General features: G+C 42.5%; 1 protein-coding gene across 4 annotated transcripts in view; it reads left to right on the forward strand.

The window, feature by feature from the left end:
* Nucleotides 1-20,161, forward strand: part of VCAN (versican) — a 101,056-nt gene that overhangs the window by 12,732 nt on the left and 68,163 nt on the right. For all 4 annotated transcript variants that reach the window (XM_050986984.1, XM_050986985.1, XM_050986986.1 and 1 more), the window contains exons 3-5: nt 299-670; nt 11,895-12,069; nt 12,617-12,744. In XM_050986984.1, coding sequence (XP_050842941.1) covers nt 299-670; nt 11,895-12,069; nt 12,617-12,744 — 675 coding nt within the window. The remainder of the gene's footprint in view (nt 1-298; nt 671-11,894; nt 12,070-12,616; nt 12,745-20,161) is intronic.

The raw sequence follows: 20,161 nt of genomic DNA on the forward strand, positions 1-20,161 counted from the left end.
TCAGGCCAGTTCCCAAAGGGTAATTATTTGGTGACCATAATAAATGGAGAAAATGAGTCAGAATGAAATTTTCCCAAAAAAATATTTGCCCCATCATCAGCTTAAAATGTACCAAGATTGATACAAACTCTTTTTCAGCTTGTACTCCCCAGTCCTGTTACAAATCAGCTAAGGTTCATGGATTTCAGGCTTTGCATCAGTGAATCATTAATTAACAATTAAATACAGCTGTTTCTGATTTTGCTGTTACACTAACGTGATTTCTCTTTTCTTCTCCTCGTCTCTTCCCTTTTTCTAGTTAAAGCAGAAAAAAAAACCCTGGTCAAGGGATCTCTCTCTGGAACTTCAGTCCTGCCATGCTTCTTTTCAACCACACCCACCATCTCCTCCAGCTATGCCGCCGAGTACCTCCGGATCAAATGGTCCAAGGTGGAACTGGACAAAAGCGGGAAGGACGCCAAGGAAACCACGGTCCTGGTGGCCCAAAATGGCAACATCAAAATAGGCCAGAGCTACAAGGACAGGGTGTCTGTCCCCAGCCATTCCGAGGAGAGTGGGGATGCCTCGCTGACCTTCTCCAAGCTGCGCGCCAGCGATGCCGGGGTCTATCGCTGCGACGTCATGTACGGAGTGGAGGACACACAGGGCATCATCTCTCTGGCTGTAGAGGGTAAGGATTTGTCTGTTTCCTTTCTAGCCAGCAGTGATTCCAGTTAAAGCAGTGAAACTTGGTGATTAGAACAAAACTGGAGAGGATGGACAGCAGTGTCTTTAGGCATTTGCCCTTTGTCACTGTGATATTTTCTGAAAAATCCCTTCGCCAGCATTTCCTCTCCTGGGAAGCTGAGAAGCCTCAGAGAGAAATGAAAACAATAATTATCTGATTGCTTCTCTATGTTTTGCTGCTTTGGAATGTGATCTGGAGATTGTTTATCCAACAGGTCGTTGTTTGATTGGTTTCATGTGAATTGTTTTTACTTAATGACCAATCCCCATCCAGCTGTGTTGGGACTCTGGAAGAAGTCATGAGTTTTCATGATCATTCTTTGTAGCCTTCTGTCTGTATCCTTTCTCTATTCTTTATTATTTTTTACTATAGCATTCTTTAAATATAATACCATAATATAATAAATTAGCCTTCCAAGAACATGGAGTCAGATTCTCAATTCATCCTGGGGACCCCGAAAATACCACAGCCCTTGGAGTAGGGTGAAAAGAAGCAATTTATGATGGAAAGTATGAAGATTTAGGATGTAAAGATGCCACTAAAGCTGTGGTTGGCCTGTCTTGATGTCCCAAACTATGCCACCAAAAGTAGGAGCCACTCTTTCTGGGAAAGGAATATCAAGCATGCAGAAGTGCTTCTTTATGCCCAGTAATAAATTTTGGATGCCGAAGGAAAACTCATCTGTGAGAAGTTGCAAGAAAAGAAGTAGGGAGGTGTTTGCTAAATGTGGGGCAGGCAGTGATAATAGTTTGCTTGCCATCTCTATTAGGAAATAGTCTCCAAAATTTTGAGAGGGAGGAGTCTATGTGTTGAGAGACAGAAGAGACAGGAGTTTCAGAATGGTTGATGTTGGAGAAGACACCTAAGATTATCAAGTCCAAGCTTTAACCCAGCACTGCCATGTTCAGTGCTAACCCAGCTCCCCAAATGCTACATTCAAGCATTTTTGGAATTCTCTTAGGGATGATGACGCCCCCACTTCTGTGAAAAGTGTATTTCAATATCTGACCATCCTTGCATCCTCTGAACGTCTCAGGCCGTTCCCTCTGCTCCTGTCCCTGTTCCCTGGAGCACAGCCCGACGCCCCCGGCTGTCCCCTCCTGTCAGGAGCTGTGCAGAGCCACAAGGGCCCCCTGAGCCTCCTTTGCTCCAGGCTGAGCCCCTTCCCAGCTCCCTCAGCCCCTGCTGGGGCTCCATTCCCTTCCCAGCTCTGTTCCCATCCCTGGCTACGCTGCAGCCCCTCCATTAGTTGCTGTGAGTGGCCCAGAGCTGCCCCTGGGATCTGAGGTGCTCCATCATCAGTGCCCAGCACAGGAACAGTCACTGCCCTGTGGCGGGCACAGCCCAGGGGCCATCGGCCTCTCGGCCACCTGGGCACCCTTGGGCTGTGTCCAGATGCTGCCACAGCACCCCAGGGTCTGTCCCAGCTTCCCAGCCCCTCTGTCCCAGCCTGGAGTGCTCCATGGGTGCAAGCAAAACCAAAGAGTGAGTGGCCAAAGCAGCATGTGATGTGTGGGTGTTTCTCCCCTCGGAACCCGCTCGTGGAGCATGGCACAGAGACTGCTCCAGAGCCCGTCAGGCTGGCACTGAGCCTGGCTTAACAGGGCACTAACCCAGGCTCTGTGCCATGCACAGGCACGTTCTGGACTCAGGTTTCTGCCTGTGCTTAGAACAACACTGAGCTGTGTGGATGGATCTCCTCGTAGGAGCCCTGCTTTGGGCCCTGCCTTGCACACCCCTTTGCAGCTCGGTGTTTTTTGGAAGTTCAGTACTTACTCAGGCAAATGAATCCCAAAACAAACATTAATATCTGCTGCTGGAAATCATGGCTTTGGCTAGGGTTTTTTTGGTGAGCTTAATACTGTATTGTTCTTCCAATCTGCCTAACCTAATGTGAACAGTCTGTTGGCATTGATTCAACAAAAGGATTTGAAGGTGTGGCCTTAATTTGGAAATACAGTAAATCAGTGTAGCCATTAATGTCTGCATAACTTCATAAACTGTAAGGTCCTAATGACAAAAGCAAAAGAAATCCTGGTTTGAACATTACTTTTCATAACGAGTATACCTGGCATTCCTTACCCTTTTCAAGTGTTCCCTTGACTACATATCTATATCCAGGAGCTGCAGATGTTTATGACAATAAAATATCAGATGATTTATGGTGATACTGTAGCTTTTGTAGTTGCTGCTCCTGCAAAAACACTGCAAGGTGTTGAACTGATCAGATTTATGATTTTACCTCAATGAAAACTTCACAGACTCCATTTTCTTTCTGCAACTGTTCTTTTCCATGACTGCTTTAATGTCAGAATTTCAGGAGAGGAAAAAAGCTAAGTCTTGATCCAAGTGGAAAATTGGTTCGCTAGACCATCATTTGTGCCATCCATTCTCAGTTTTCTCCATTATGTAAACAAATGGCATTTATTAGACTCATAAGAACTTCATGGGAATGTTGCTGCTCAGATCTTCTGCTCTATTCTTTATGGTTTCTTATGATTTCAGCTTTTATAAATAAACCAAAAAAGAACTTTAGTCCCGAACACAAATCATCTCTGCCGTTTCTTTTTGAACCTGCACCCCAAAGTGACACCATTTAATGAGACTGTTCTCCCCCTCTGCTCATCCTGTCCTGACTGGGGTGCAGGGAGGTATTTCCATGTTAACTGAGCTAATTCCAGAGCTGAGGGATAGCCTGGTTCAGCACTGTGCTTTGGTCAGCTCTCCTGGGTGGAGCTGGGGCTGCTGAAGCTCTGGTAAAATTATCACCAGTTTTCTTTTATTCTGCTCATTTTATGCTTAAATTAAGTAGGCCAAAACTTTTTGGAAGAGTTCTACTGAAGCAGGTGTAATTTCACTTTTGCCATGATGATGAATTTGTGGGTTTTTTGTTTTTTTTTTTTTTTTTTTTTTTTTTGTTTTTTTTTTAGGATTCTTTTGGTATTCTTAAACCAATTCGGGGCGTTTTTTCGTGGTATTTTCAGGGTCTCTATTTGTTTTATAGACACTCCCCAATTTTTATGTTTCAAACAAAAAGCATAATGCAGCATCAATGAAGCCAGGAAGATAAGATTAGACAGCTGGCCAGCTTGTCTTTCAAATTAACCTTTATAGCTTAATAGATGGCTGGAAAAGATAACTTGAATAAAATTACTGCAATTGCCATTTCTCTCCTTAGGTATGCTGGGAATACAAAACTGCTATTGAACACACTGTGCATCAAAGGAATGTATTTTACCAGTGATGGAATGTATTGTGAATGAAAAGTGGGATTTCTCAGGAAGGATAATTTTCTCAGTAGCATACAGATTTTCCCAGGTTAAGCTGAATAGTGAATATTAGTCATTGAACTTCTAATGCTCAATTATTTCTTTTGGCTGGGTCTCAAGCCCAAGACTGTACAAAAGCTGTAACTGTGAACCTGTTTTTTTTTTTTCAACAGACAAATTTGATTACTTGTGTGCAAATATCCAGTTAATTTGTTGTTTTAGATGCCAAATGAACTATTGAAGTCAGACTCATATGTTATTAGCAACAAACTGTTCAGACAAAAGATCCGGCTGTCCCAGAGTCCTATTCCAATGAAAGAAGCTGATATCAAAGAGCAACCTTAAACACTTGCCCTGTTGCTGTCAGAGACCTGTCACCCATGGAATTACCCACACAGAGACTTGTGTTATTCTCTCCTGAACAGATATGGCTTTGGTTTTTCCCCTTTGTTTTTTGAATGTCTGTGGATTTTCCTTATCCATGGGTGGACTCCTGGTTAAGCCACCACTTAACCACAGCTGGTTATCTTAGTTATCCTTCACAAGGAAGACACGTTTCATCACACACATTACCTTTGTCTCTGCAGGGCATATTTCTGCTAGATCATTTTTGACAGGAGAAAGTTTTCTAAACAATGACAGATCTTGGAAATTGATGTAATTTTCTGCCCTTTCTTTGCCTTGGTTGTAGGAATTTACAATGCCAGCTACTGGGGTATCAATAGCTGCTTATATTTGGAAGTAGATCTGGATTTGGAAATCTTTAAGGTCCCTTCCATCCCAAACCATTTCATGATTCTCTCTCAGAGACTCCATCAAGACACTGTGAGTTCACATGGCATCTTTTGCCTGCTGAGCAGTGCTTGGCTGTGCGTGCATCAAATATTTTGATCTGAGTGTCTGTTTAAATGTCTCATCTTAGAGCAAAAGACCTGAATTGGCCTGTTTAATTCTAGGGGTGTGAGCAGTTGTGTTCTGGCTGGGGTGGCTCTGTGTGCACAGCCCTGGGGATCTGGGAAAGTCACAGCAAAGTGTAGGAGAAGGATGACACGTTGGGTTACTTGATCCAGTTTTCATTTGGCATTGCAAACCTCCCCGTTACGTGCTGAGCCTTGTGCCCAAACCCAACAGAGAACACCCATCCATAGGGGCCAGGTGCTCTCCACACTTCACCCCTGAGATCAGGGTTACTGTTTTATGTTTTGCACTTGGTGAGAGTGTAAGAAGGAGGAGGGAAACACTTAATTTTAGCCCATACAGGAAGTTTGGGGCAGCCAGGTGCCTGCCTTACTCATTATTCAGGCCTGCAGGGCTGTCCTTGAGGCAGGCAGCTCTGCAGGATCACTGGAGGGGCACTTTCCTCACACTGGATACCCCCTTTCCTGTCATTATTCATGGAGAATGCTTTTCTGACACCCTGGTTGCTACTATAATTACACTGACCTCCCAGACAGGAATATTTTGTGTTCAAAATGGATCTGACAGCGTGGCAATGTTAGATGCTTCAGCTTCTCACAAGGAGAGGAATGAAGAATCTTAGAATATTTTGAGTTGGAAGGGACCCACTAGGATCATCCAAGTCCAATCCTGGATATGTAGAACAAGTAATTCATACTCATTTTCACTTCCATGTGTTTCCTTCTCTGCCTCCTCTGCATGTTCCTCCAAAATTTTCCCTTTGTCTCAGGAGCAACTCTTTGTAAGATGCTGTAATTTCATCTCTCTGCCGTGCTTTGTGATTTTCCTCTAACCTTTCTTGCTGTTACTGAGCCCAGAATTCAAACTGCCTCACACTGGGAGTCCTTGGCCTCTCAGCTTTTGGATATTCCTGGGTGAAGTAAGCCCTCTGCATTTAATATCCCTGGTTAGCAATTAGGCAGATTTGTAGATTATTCTTTAAGACTCAACTTGTAACCTGTAGGCAAAGTTACCTTGGGTGAATTGAATTCCAGAAAGGATTTTATAAAAAGTATTGCTGTACCTATCTGTGTCCACATTTATTCCTTCTCTCTAGTTGTAATGAAGTCCACTTTTATAAAATACTTTGAGCTACCTTGTGAAAATCTGACCTAGAAGTGAAATGGCACAGTACTTTTCATTCTGGAACATTTCTGAATATTTAGTGAAATATTTGTTTTGTGCCATGATATTGGGCAATTAAGAGGAACATCTATGACCCAATGTATTCAGTATTAAGAAGTCTGAACAAACCACTCATTTGAGCTGTTTTTTTGTTCTCCTCCTTGGAGATAATTGGATTTAAAGGGATCAAAGTGGCAAACGGGATCCCTCTAGTTTACTTACTCTTTTGTTATAGCTCCTCGGTGAATATTTTTCTGCCAAAAGGGAGAGCACTTTATTCTTTTCTAACTGATATTTTGGGAATTCACTCTTTTCATGGGCCTCATTTTCTCAGTTTTTGTTTGATTCTGCTGCGAATCTGAAAGACTTCTTTGCCTTCAATCCCCCCCCCCTTTTTTTTTTTTTTAGTGTATTTTCTTTTTAAAGCCTGTAAAGACAATCCCAGGCTTTAGATACTGATCTTTTTAATGGAAAGAAACAAGAATTAGGGAAGCAGCAGTAGATCGTAATTCACATTTTCATTTTTATGCAAACTTGTCTTTCCTGCAAGCATTATAATGATAATAAATGAAAGTTGTTCCGATGTGGGACCGCTGCCACTCAGAGATTGTGTGCTGACAACCTAATTGATCTATTCTCTCTGCAGCAGAAATCCCCTTCTTTATCTCTTAAGTAGGCATTTGAAGAGGTGCTTTTACCTAATCTTTCAGACTTACCTGTCTTGAAACCTTACCACCTCTTGATGTTGAACTTCCGTGTTAATTATCATGGGCTCCTGCATTTCTCAGCTCTTTTTTTACTCTCCTGCCTAATGGATCCCTAGGAATCTTCCTGGCAAGGGAAGAGACAGTTGGTATGGACCATCAAAGGATGGCAGAGGGAAATTTATTTCTGGGTGGTAAAGACCCAGGGTCTACATGCAAGGCGTGTCAGGAAGAGGGAAGGAAATGCTCTGGCCAAGCTGCCGTGTTTCTCTTGAAATTTTTAAAGCATGGCAGCCTCTGGGTGGACAGGCTGGGGTGGTTCTGGATGCAGGAGCTGTGGTGGGAGAGAAATAGAGGATAAAACCACAGGCGAAGCTCAGCATTGATCCCTCCTCTCATTATCTGGAGCTGTTCAGAGGAGTCCCTGTGCCCCTCCGCCTGTGTGCAGTGAGGATGGGCACAAACATCCTGCACAGGGCAGCACCTGTGAGCTGGTGCCTGTCCCTGGAGAGCCCTGGCAGGGCGGGAGAAGGCACTTTCCCTTCCCACCGTGAGTTCCCTGAGGCATTTGGCAAGGCGAGCCTCTTCTACTCTGTTTGCCAAAGCCCAAGACAGGCGTCAGAAGATGGGTGCAAAGCCTAGAGAGAGAGAGAGAGAGAGAGAGAGAGAGAGAGAGAGAGACAAACTAATTATTCATGCAGGGGTCTGAAAATGCTGCCCTATTCCTTCCTTTCATACAGTGCTCAGCCCTGTAACCCATGTTTTTGAGGTGTATTTGTAATGTAAATTGCCTTCTGCATCAAGCCCAGGGAGGATCTGAACTGTGTGGTAGCTCTGGCACTGGGCCGGGGGTTATTTCAGGGGTCTGCACCGCCGTGTCCAAGGTCTGAAGGCAAAAACTAACAGGATAATAAGCGCTGCCATCACAGTCTTTTCCCTTTAGGTATTTGCTGTGTGAGGCAACCTCTGACGTTCAGGGTTTATGCTGCCACATCCAACACTGCATGAGGCAGCAGCGTGAGCTCACTAGTGAAAGCGAACTATAATTTATTAGCCGTACCAGGAGCTAATAAACTAGCTTCCCCTGCAGTTTCACAGGGTTTTGATGCATGGTACACAACAAAGCAGCAACCCAAAGGGGTGTAACCACGGAACCAGGCTCTTACCCACGGAAACCCTCGTTCGGTAAAAATGAAATGCTTCACATTTTTATTTTCTGGTCTAAGGCATGAGATAAACGACGAAAAGACGTTCACCCTTGCTCTGACAGAAGTGAATTTTGGATGCTACAAATTGCTTTCCTATGAGTGCTCTTTCTTGCTGCTACTCCTTCCTGTAATTACACTGACTTTGTTTGCCAGATGTTCAGTGACAACGTTATACCGCTGTAGTCTGTTTTCCAGTTGCTTTATTTGTTCCAAGGACAACTCCTTTCTTGCCTTTTCTTTCGGGGAGGAAATAGACAAAGCGTGGGGAAAAAATCCTTTACAAATGTTTTAAAGTGCAAAGACCGGGACAATGGGTTTTCCCCCTCTCTCTGTCTAACTGAAACAATGAAAGTCCTGCACTTTAATCTTCTTAGCCCCAGGGGTCTTCTAATTATTGCAGCTGTTGCACAGGCTTATGCATAGTGAGTCCTCCTTCCCATTCATCTCCCAGGCTCTTTCATGTCCATTAGCTCCTCGCTGGAAACCGAGGAGCCTCCAGCTCTGAGAATAGGTGAAGTTTACCTTGTGGATCAGGGCAAGGAGAACAAAGCATTCCCCGAGTTCCTTTCCAGGATTTACAAATGACCAAAGGCTCTTCTTTGCCTCGGCGAAATCCACTTTAAATTGGCTGGGGTTTTAACTCTTTAGTCCTGCCTTGTTCAGGTGTCACATGGCTGTGCCAGGGTAGGAAGGGCAGTGGTGCTTCCAAGGCGGAAAAAAAAAAGGAAGGAATGAGAGGTGAAATAGCTGGTTGTGGAAAATATGCTCATATGTTTAAGCAGCAGGAAGCTTAAAAAAAAATACAGCTTTAGAAGAAAAGTTGCCATCCCCTCTAAGGTAACAAACCCTTTGGTGGCTGTACTGAGAAGCAGAAACTCTTCAAACTCCAGTTTGAAGTCATAGACTATTACTTAAGCAGTCTTGGAAAAAAAATATAAAAAAGAGACAATTAATCCAAATTCACACGAAATACATTTTAATTAGGATTAAAACAGCAAAACTGAATTAACAAATTGCTTCATGTAATTGGACATTTCTGACACAGCATCAAATATGCTGTATTACAGAACTGCCACTGTTATAAAATAGAAAGTTTTAAAAAGTTTGTATATGTTCAAAAAAACCCACAAATAGAGTAGCCAGATGCACAGCTTGTGACTATTATTATGGGTTCACAGTTGTGAAACAGGGTAAATATTTTATCTGCTTCTGTAAAAGTTGTGCATTTTTAAATTCTAGATCCAGAACAACAAGCCAGCCACCTGAAATCCTCTTTTTATTTACTGCTGTGCTACTAATATAGCAATCCTCATTTATACCAGCGGGTGTTCTGCTCACAGTTTCAACCACTGCTACTAAATTCCAAATATATTAAATATTTTTACGCATACCGCATGTTAAAAGAAATATAAGTCACTAGATAATATTTTTTGTGATTTTAAGGTTTAAATGCTGCTGTTGGCTCACTCAGTGTTCTGGGGTGTGAGGCTGTGGGGAGCAGGGTGTCCCCCATCCCCACTGAAGCACTCCTTTGGCTCCCAGCACAGGATGAAGATGCCCTTTGGAAGCTGTCCCTGTTCTCTGCTTGTTCTTGAAATCTTCCCAGAAATTGTTTGGAACAGTGTTGTGGGGCCTCAGCCAAATAATGCAGTGAAATAAGCTAACAATTTAACACCCTTAATGACTGAATTTCAGGCACCTGGAAAGTTTAATGTAATGATACAAACGCAGCCATAATTTTCCGGGGGTGTATTCTTCACTGGTCACTGTTGCCAAACAGCACTTGGATCCATTTGAAGCTGAAATTTCACTGTTGCTTGGAGGAAGCTGTTTGTGATGGGTTTTGTCAGTTCTGAAAGGCGTTTTATAGGGATGCTGGTGGTCTGCAAGCTTCCAGTTAGTGGCTGCAGCTGGTGTGTGACTCCCTATTAAATGATGAAATATGGGGATTCCCAGCCTTTCCTCTTTTATTTCCTGTTTCTCTGCGAGTGGCCTTGATAAAAAATAAATGATATCTGATGGCTGAGTAGTTTTCAGATAATATCTTCTGTAATAATTTCTTAGTGAATCATGACAAGAAGAAAAATGTGTACTCTGCTTCTTGGCCATATGCAGATTTTTGATGGCTGGCAAGGCTTTACTGAATTTGTCTGCATGAGAAAAAGATTTCTAAATAAGTTGGAAATTCTTGCATCCACAATTTGCCAAGTGACCTGTATTTCTATTTGCTTGTGAACTAGCAGACTTTATCTTTCAACAACCCTCTAACAGCAAAGACTTGTTGTAGAATTAGTTACTGCTACAATTACTATTTTCCCAAACTATATTACAGTATGATGTTTCCTCATTATGAAGTACTCCAGTAAAACCATCAGAGAAAAGGAACATTCAATGGTTTAGGGGCTTGTTTTGTTTTGTTTTCTTCCCATTCACTGGTTGTTTTATGGTGTTGAAACACTTTGGAGGATTTTAGAGTGCAATTAGGTATTGCTAGGAACATGCCTTTGATGCTAAACTGTAAAAGACAGTGGTAATAGGGGGAAATGATTTTGTAAAGTGGGATGGCTGTTTTCTGCCACTTCAGTGCCCTTTATGGTTTGTTCTAGCAGTTGTCAGATTCAGTGGGAATTGTGTGTGTGTAGAAAACAGAATGTGGCTTCTAGACAGATCCTGCTTTAAACAAAACCATCTTCACACCAGGTCTCCCTCTCCAAAGGTCTGGCGTGCTCCAGAAGCTGCTGAAACTGTCAAGGTCCTTTTCAGAACCAGAAAAGCCCCAAATAAAATCATGCTTTGTTTTGTTTGTACCATTTGTCGAGTGTGCAGGAAAATACGGCTATAGAAAAATGACCAAAATCCATATAGTGATAAATGATGTATTGTAGTGATCTCTGATGTGTAGAAATGGACATCAGGCCTATCACTGATGAGCAAATCTGCTTCAAAAAAGCACATTTTTGGGGAGTATTTTGTCATTACTGGTAGCAGCCACTAGAGGGGGAACATCATTTATACCGTGATATCTCACATTTTTGTGCTGTTTTTCATTCTACCCACCTGTTTTCAGCATTGTGACAACAAATAGGTGAGGTTACAGTGTGGTGCTGGTTGCAGAAACAACCCCAGATGTGCCACTGATGGGGGTTTTTGGGTGACAGAGTGGAGATGGTTGCAGAAACAACCCCAGATGTGCCAGTGATGGGGGTTTTTGGGTGACAGAGTGGTGATGGTTGCAGAAACAACCCCAGATGTGCCACTGATGGGGGGTTTTGGGTGACAGAGTGGAGATGGTTGCAGAAACAACCCCAGATGTGCCACTGATGGGGGTTTTGGGTGTACAGGTGGTGATGGTTGCAGAAACAACCCCAGATGTGCCAGTGATGGGGGTTTTTGGGTGACAGAGTGGTGATGGTTGCAGAAACAACCCCAGATGTGCCACTGATGGGGGTTTTTGGGGGACAGAGTGGTGATGATTGCAGAAACAACCCCAGATGTGCCAGTGATGGGGGTTTTTGGGTGACAGAGTGGTGATGGTTGCAGAAACAACCCCAGATGTGCCAGTGATGGGGGTTTTTGGGTGACAGAGTGGTGATGGTTGCAGAAACAACCCCAGATGTGCCACTGATGGGGGGTTTTGGGTGACAGAGTGGAGATGGTTGCAGAAACAACCCCAGATGTGCCACTGATGGGGGTTTTTGGGTGACAGAGTGGTGATGGTTGCAGAAACAAGGTTGCAGAAACAACCCTAGATGTGCCACTGATGGGGGTTTTTGGGTGACAGAGTGGTGCTGGTTGCAGAAACAACCCCAGATGTGCCACTGATGGGGGTTTTTGGGTGACAGAGTGGTGCTGGTTGCAGAAACAACCCCAGATGTGCCGCTGATGGGTTTTTTTTGCCTTCCAGGTGTTGTGTTTCACTACCGGGCTGCCACGAGCAGGTACACCCTGAACTTCACACAGGCTCACCAGACCTGCCGGGACAACGGCGCCGTCATGGCCAGCCCAGAGCAGCTGAAGGCAGCCTATGAGGATGGGTTTGAGCAGTGTGATGCTGGATGGGTGTCTGACCAGACTGTCAGGTGAGGCTTTCCAAATGAACCTTCGTGTTTTTATCCTAAAATTTGTGTGCCTGGCCTGTGCAGACCTAAACTGCTGTTTTGCCATAATTTGTGCCTTGGAGTGGCTGCCTGGAGCAGAGGCTCGACAATATTAAGAGAATAAAGTGGGTATTTATTAATTGTTTACCTGCAAAAGGTACATTTTGGGCAGTGAGAAGCCTCCCATGGGCTACACCCAAGATGGACAATGGTCACGAGTTTTGCACACGATTAAAGGTTTTGTGCATTTACATTTCAGGGGTTAATTCTCCAATTCCAGCCTCAGGTAATGAAGTAATTTACCCCAGTTTGCTCCCCTCAGTTCACTTCTGTTTGTACTTTCAGGGCCTGAGGCTGTAGGGTGCCCTTGAGCTTCAGACCCAGAGGGATTTTGTCTGACCCAAATGTGAAGACAGTAACTAACAGTCTGTATGGAGTTCAGAGTTACACCCTAAAGCAGCACAGGATTTGAAAAATATAACAGCTAAAATCCTAAGGCATCATAATGATAAATTTTCTGCATTTCCAGGTATCCAATTAGACATCCCAGAGTGGGCTGCTTTGGAGATAAGATGGGAAAGAAAGGAGTCAGGACCTACGGGCGCCGCTTCCCTAACGAGACTTACGATGTTTATTGCTACGTGGAGCACATGGAAGGTGAGATGGGTCTGCCAAGCCTGGAAGTGCACTGCAAGGCTTAAAAAGTGACTGGGGAGCCCAATGTAGAAGAGCAGAGAGGGAGAAAATTCCATTTAAAATAAGTTTTGGCTGCTCTGGATCTGAAGGGGGCTGCCAAATGGAGGGAACCTACAGTTTGTGGTCTTGCAGGTCCTAATTAAAGGCCAGTGTGGAGTCTACAGAGAGGCAGTCAGGGTTCATGCTGCCTATAGTTAGTGCAGAAGATCTCACAAAAGTTGCTGTTGAAGTGTCTTATTTTTTGAATGTTATATAAAAGTATTTTCAAAGAAATGCATTTAATGTTTGAGAAACTATGCATGCTATATATAAGTACATACAAAGATAGATGTTGTATATGTGCTAACTGTATTACAGTTCATAAAGTATGTAATTAAGTCTTTTTATATGTCCATGGCATAAAATTAGACAGATATTGAATTGCCATCTATATTTAATAGTATCTTTTTAATAATGGGTCATCTCAGGTTCAGAAATAAAAAAAACGCGAATTAACTTTGTAGTTTCTGGGCCTAGTTTAGTAAAATTATTACAGAGATACTTTACAACCAGGACTAAAGTATATTTTCCACTTACTCCAGTGGCCTGAGTGTGTCACAATGCTGTCTCTTTGACAGGTTTTCATTCCATGCCATTTCCACAGTTCCTGTCTAAAAAAGCCCTGATAATTCCTAACTAAACATCCTCAGGGATGGTCCTTGGCTGTTACACATTTAATTTAGTGCTCTTAGAGTCAACAGAAAAATAAATTAGCCTTGGCTCTGAGCAAGCCTGCCTTTGTAGGTGTACATATATTTTTAAAAAGCAATTGCAAAATGCAAGTGCTCAATGTTTGTTTGTGCTCTGTCTTAGATAAGATAAAGATTAGGTCATGCAAATTTTTCTCCTGCTGGTGACTTAGAGAGATTTTAGTTACTGAAATCAGTAGGTGTTTTATGTTTAGTAGCTGAAGAGCTGTCCTAGACCACTTGGAGATTTATGCAATACACGCAACACAGATATTGCAAAGCCTTCAGAAAACATATATGCTTGAGAATTTGTAACTTGAACTTGAAAATTAGGAGAATTTTGTTAGTGCTTTTCATTTTCCTAATTTTAATTGTGTCCCGTTTACATCTGTCAGTGAGTGGCACCTGTGAACATCTGCAATTCATGACATTTCATCCTCCATCAGTCCTTGATGGGATTGGATTCTGAATCTCCTCTAAATCAATGCTTTTAAATTCAGTTTGTGTCTTTCCTAGCTTAAAAAAGAAGATTTAGTCAAACACCTAATCTGTATGATTCCTGGGTGAAGAACAATCTCTTGCTCTTTTCCCTCTTCAAGAACAGAGAAGTGTAACTAATTCAGAGCAGATTGTCCTGGGTGCACATGAGCCAGCTGTTTCTCAGGGTCAAAATTTACCACTAAACTTAACTTTCAAAAATAAAACTTAAGTCAAAACTGAAGCACTTTTCACTGAGGCTGATGGTCTGTGCTTGGAACAACCTGGAACCAGACTGGTGTGTGGCTCAAAGAGGTTGCAGTGACTGTGCAGTCCTCGTGGATGAAAATGCACAGGTCCTCAGTTTCTCATGGACATTAATTGGTTCTTTGCTATAAAATTTAATTTGCCAAGATTTATGACCTGGTTTGTCTCTCTGGATGCATCTACACTTCTGTCCCACTGTTGTGGCTGTCAGCTGGACTAGGGGGAGTTGATTTGCTTTCATATGAAACATCCAGATTTTAACAAATACATAAGCTAGAGCACAATATTGCAGAGATTTGCTTCATTATATTGCATTCATGTTATTGAACAAGTGTAATGTCAGATTGTTATAATAGTTAGCCAAAGACACTCCCCAACTTTTCCCTTTTGTTGTTTTTGGGGGGTTTTTTTGTTTGGTTTTTTTTTTTTTTCTTGGTTTGGGTTCCTTTTGTTTGTTTTGTTTGTTTTATTTCGGTTTGGGTAATTTTGGTTGGTTGGTTGTCTTGTTTGCTGGCTTTTATGTATATGAGAGAGAGATTTTATTATTTTCTCATTCTCTCAGAACTTTTAGAATGATCAGGAGTGTGACAACAGCTTTTGCGACCTCCAGGAGGAGTTTAGGGGTACAGGGTGTAGAAACAGTGTCAGTGGATTCTGCTGACCTGCAGAGGAGTTAAATTACTCTGTTGGGAGGAGGAGAAACAGGAGCATACTGAGGAAAAGAGACAGTGTCACATCGTGGTGTAGTGCAGGATAAACCATTCCTCAGTGCCTTGACAGAAACTTGAGCCTCTGAGCCAGACTCCCTATTCCAGGTGGGGCTGAGGAGCCCAGGTGGCTTTGTCTGTTTAACAGCAGCAGTTCCTGACAGGACAGAGGTTAATTTGGAGGGAGGAGGAGCTTGTTAGAAGACACACAGCATCTGTGAGTTTATACTTCAGAACAACTGACCCACAGAAGATGGAAATTTAGAATGTCAGTGTAGTTATTGGAAAGTTGAATTAAACTAGATTGCTATGTTGGTAGGAAACTTACAGATCACGAGGTAAAATTGTGCCAGATTTCTGATGGCCCTTTTCTCCAAAGGTTGATCCTGTAAGGTGTGACCTTTAGCTTAATTCATACCAAAATAAATCCGTGGCACTTAGGGTGTGCTTAAATACAACATTTTCCATGTGAATTTTAAAGCTCATATCTGTGTACCCTGCCATGATTCAATGCCAAATCTATTAGACTTGCTTGCACTAAAGAGCTCCTTATTTGGAGGGTGTGTGTGTCAGTGGAATGACTATTCATGGCACAAGCCTGACTAATGATATCAAAATTTGGGCTATAACAAGGGTCTCACCATGGAAGTCATTGAACACTTATTGGTCTGTTGGCTGCTGTTGGTCTGTTGCCCCAGAACGCCATAAATGGTGGTGGGAATTCTTGCAAAACATTTTAAAATAAATGTGCATTGAATTTGCAGTACTAATTTGGGTATTTGCACTGAGGATTTGTAGGAGCAACTCCATCTCGATTTTATTCCTTTTTGGCCGTGTGGAATCAGGAAGTTAGCCAGAGACATGGATTTCTCCTTAAATCACAAACTATTAGCTTAAATTGAAACCAGTTATCTAGGCTAACTCTTGCCATTTCCTTGTTCTGAGGAAAGCCAGAGAGATTAAAGACTTCACAATTCTAATTTAAATAGCATGAGTTTTGCTGTGACAGTCAGAAGAATAACTGTGGGAAGGACTGAAAATTTCTGAGCTCCTGGAGATAAAAATGAGAACCTGGAGTCAAAGTATCATTAAAAAGGTACTAGGCATGGTGTTTTATTGCAAACTGTTTTACATTCCTCATAGTTCATCACTTATTTCAGTGTACCAAGCACTAGCAGAAACATTTAGGATACTTTTAACTGCAGGAAGTGATTTATGAGTGAAGATTTTAAAGTGATTGAGCAGCAGAAGTTTGGGTGAGGATCCTTTAACACCACCAGCCGAGGGGGTGTCTCCTGTGGTGTGATCCCTTGGATGGGGATGGGTGGTGAGTGAGGAAGAGTTTGAATTCTTCAGACAAGCAGAGTGTGGTTATTTCGGCAGTGCTGTGGTGTCAGAGATGGAGATAGAGCCACCACCAAAGCCCACTGGTGGAGTGAGTTTGTGCTGAGCCAAAGCACAAACCTGCCCATCAGGATTGTCTCCTGGCCCGAGCCCATGAGAGCCCATGGATGCCTCATGTGCAGATGGGGCCCTCACACTAACAGAGTTATTTTTGGGGTGTCTGTGGGGAAGATTGTACTGCCCTCCTTCCATGCACCACCTCCCCCCAACAGTGAGAGCAGAGAAAAAGGATAAAAACCAAAACCAGATGTCCTTTGAATACTTTCCACCTCCTCTCATGCGGTTTTGCTGTTGTCATGGAAATTTCTGTGAGAATGATAGTCATAATTAAAGGAATCATAGTCTAAAATGTGGCCTCAGGTGAGAAGTTTCTTCTGGGTTTTGGGCAGCTGAAGATCTTCTCTGGGCTCTATTCTGATTCTGGAGCAACTGGATTAGGTTTCAGAACTGGGACACAGTGAAAAATCATTTTTTTTCTCTAGTTCAGGGCCTGTGGTAGAATCATGATCTTTTTTCATTATACTGGACACTTATCCAGCCTTAACCCCTCATGCAGGGTTAAGTTCTCAAGAGGATTCCTGTTCAGCCAATGGGTTTGCACAAAATAGACCCAAGACATTCAGGAAAGTTTAGTTCAGTCACTGCTGCTGTGCATCAGAAGGAATCAACTGACTTGTTCTGACGTGCAAGAGAAAAAGACTTCATCTTGTCCAGCCTCCTGCTTTAAAGTTGAACCAAGCTGCTTGGATGTTTGTGTTTTTCCAGCCCTGCAGAGTGGTTTTGGTAATTAGTGACTTTGTTAAGGACCCCTCTTTATTACCCTGGTGTGCCAGAGAACCAAGCCCTGAGCAGCAGAGAAAGAGAGGAGGGGGATGAGGAAGTTCTTGGTCCTGAAGGCTCAAGGGTGAATGTTTTAGGCCTCAAAGTGGTCATGGTATTCCTGCTTCTTTGCACACTTGACCGTGTCCTAGGAATGAAGCTTTGACCAGATTCCATGTTTTTGAGGAAAAGAAAGTTGTGATGGCAGCGCCTCAGGACTACCTGGGTTTTGATCTGCTGGCTGTGTCCAGGTGGGGAGCAGTAACCACAGGTTACAGCTGCAGGTGAGAAAATGCCCTTAGAATGCTCTGTAAAACAGCAGAAAAGATGGCATTTTGTCACTCTTAGCCAGCTTTTGTCTCTGACCCAGGGTTTTGTCTCTACCCAGCTGTAGACACAGAACCCAGGAGCTTTAACACTCCCAAAGGACATCTCTGCTTGGTGAACTTGGTGGGTTCCAACTCTCAGAAACAAATGAATAAATGAATAGGTCTGGAGTTCACTACAGGCCCATTATGCTTGAAAAAGAAAAAAAAAAAAGAAAAAGAAAAAATGCCTGTCTTTGGATGACTGTCAGGGGTGTAGAATCAGAGTTCCTGACCACAGGGTAAAGCTCATGAGCACCAAATTCTGGATGAGACAGTAATAATCACAGAATCATTAGGGCTGGGTAAGAAGAATTTTGAGATCATTAAGTCCAAGCATCAACCCAGCACCACTACCCCAGTCAACAGAGTTTGTGTGTGGCTTTGGTTCTGGGCTGCCCTTCCTCCCACCTTGCTTTTAAGTTGTGTGATTCATGGCATTGACATCTACCAGTGTGCCCAGCTCACCCAGACTTCTCCTGAGGAGAGAAAGTGAATCAAAGCAATGAAACTTGCTGTAACATCAGCTGATAAGATTGGTAGGACTGATTCTTGTAGAACTTAAATGTTTTCCTCAGGGATTGCGGGTGAATCAGCTTTTGTCTTCAAGAGAAAAATCTGACTTCTCCATCTGCCCCGATGTTTTGTAAAGAGATGGAAAAAGCCTGACTTTCATCAGGTATCTCTTTTGACCAAGCAAAACAAACACATGTAAGAGGAAAATCCTGGGGATTCTTGGAGTGCAGTGACCGCTGAGGCTGCTCCATCAGCCTGAGGCTTGGTTTGGAGCAGGAGCCAGCAATAACACACATTACATTATTGTCTGCAGCCTAAACACTGTCACGTTCTCCACCCCACCCCCTGGTTCTGCAGAACCAGTTTTTCTTCATCTGCTGGCCTAAGCCCTGGGCCTTGCCTGCAGAGTATTGCTGAATTACTCAGGGTGTGCTCCAGCTATAAAAACAATGCACGTGGCTATTTAGCACACGCAAAACTGAATTTTCCCTGCCTGGTGTTGGTGGCTATGTCATTTGTTTGTCCAGCAGATGAGTTTTCCCTTTTAATTTCCTTGCTTTCAGGGTTTTGGCTGGGAAATTGAGGGGCTTCCAGTCGTCTTAAGAAAAACACAGTAAGAGTGTGGTGGGTTCTGTCCTCCTGTAAAATATGGAAGCTGTTGTGCTTTCAAAAACAGGAGTGAATTGTAGAGACTGCATGAATTAAATACATTTCATAAGTTCAGAATTACTTTTCTTGGTTTTTAGAAGAAGATTCTTTGCAAGGCTTGAGTCCTTTTCTCTTTGATGCTTGGAAGGAGTCAGGGTGTTTCAGCCATGTGCTAGAAGTGAAGGAGATCAAGAAAGCCCCCATATTTTAAGTTTTTTTTTGTAAGGTGGTTTGAAAGCCTGCAAAAACAGAACAAACTCTCAAGTGTTTCTGGATTCACATATCAAGCAAGCCCTTTATTAAGCTCTTTCTTTGTTTTCCACATTTCATCCCAGCAATTATAAACATGTTAAGTGCACATTTAATCACTTAATAATTTAATCTATTTCAAACTGGAGAGATAATTTGTGGAGTCATAGCTCCTAGAGTAACTTACTGCTATTTGCAATATGACTTTTGCCCATTACTTGATTTTTTAAAAGTAAGAATTATAGAATCACAGACAAATGCTCTCTAGCTACAGCAATTACAAGATGGCATGTTTTAACATCTTTGCCCTTTATCTTTTCACTAGCATTCCTGAAATAAATGCACATTTACTTGGTATATGATAGAATTTTTCTGATTGCCCTGCTGCCTTTTTGCCTTCTTTGTGAGGTTATTGTCAAAAATTCTTGAATATACCAATTAGGTGTCAAATACACTGGATTTCACTAATTGGATTGTTTTGGTTAAGATGTGCTTTTCTTTAAATATGTGTGGGTTTTTTTTCCCCTTCTTAAAAATAATTGTGCTGGTTTGGTTTGTTTTCTTTGTAAAACAATCCTTGACAAAGATGGTGTTTTTTTGACAGCAGCTGATTTTAACAGATGGACAAAATAAACCCAGTGGGGTCAGTAGAATATATTGAGTGCAGAGAAAGGTATGACACTCATCTTTGAAGTGTGCAGGATTATCACTTTAACAGACACAGGCACACTCCAAGGCAAACTTGAGGCAGACTTCTGCCTAGAAAGTGTAGCTTGTGTAAGTCAGTTCTCTTCAAAATGACCTCTCTTAAAGAAGAGCCCTGCATTTTGAAATCTTACACCAAAACTTAACCCCTCACTAAGTTTCTCTGTCTTAAGTGAGTGCAGATGACAGCTCAGAGGAATAAATAGCACTAACTTTAATGATGTGGTGTACAAGCTCCATTTGGAGGCAATGATCCAAATCACCTGATGGAAAAATTGCTTTTCTAGTAACCTTGCACTGTTTACCCGTTTTCCTGTGTATTCTATAGTTTATCTCATAAGAAATGTTGTAGGATTGCCTGCCATTATTTTTTTGTTAACAGAAGTCACAAAAATTCATTGTTCTTCTTCACTTTTCTCACTTGCCTAACTGGACTGATATCTGCTGTATAATTGCAATTAAATTGCATTTTAACAACTAATTTTCATATACA

This window comes from Serinus canaria, chromosome Z (genome assembly GCF_022539315.1).
Source record: "Serinus canaria isolate serCan28SL12 chromosome Z, serCan2020, whole genome shotgun sequence".
In the NCBI taxonomy this organism is placed as follows: Eukaryota; Metazoa; Chordata; class Aves; order Passeriformes; family Fringillidae; genus Serinus; species Serinus canaria.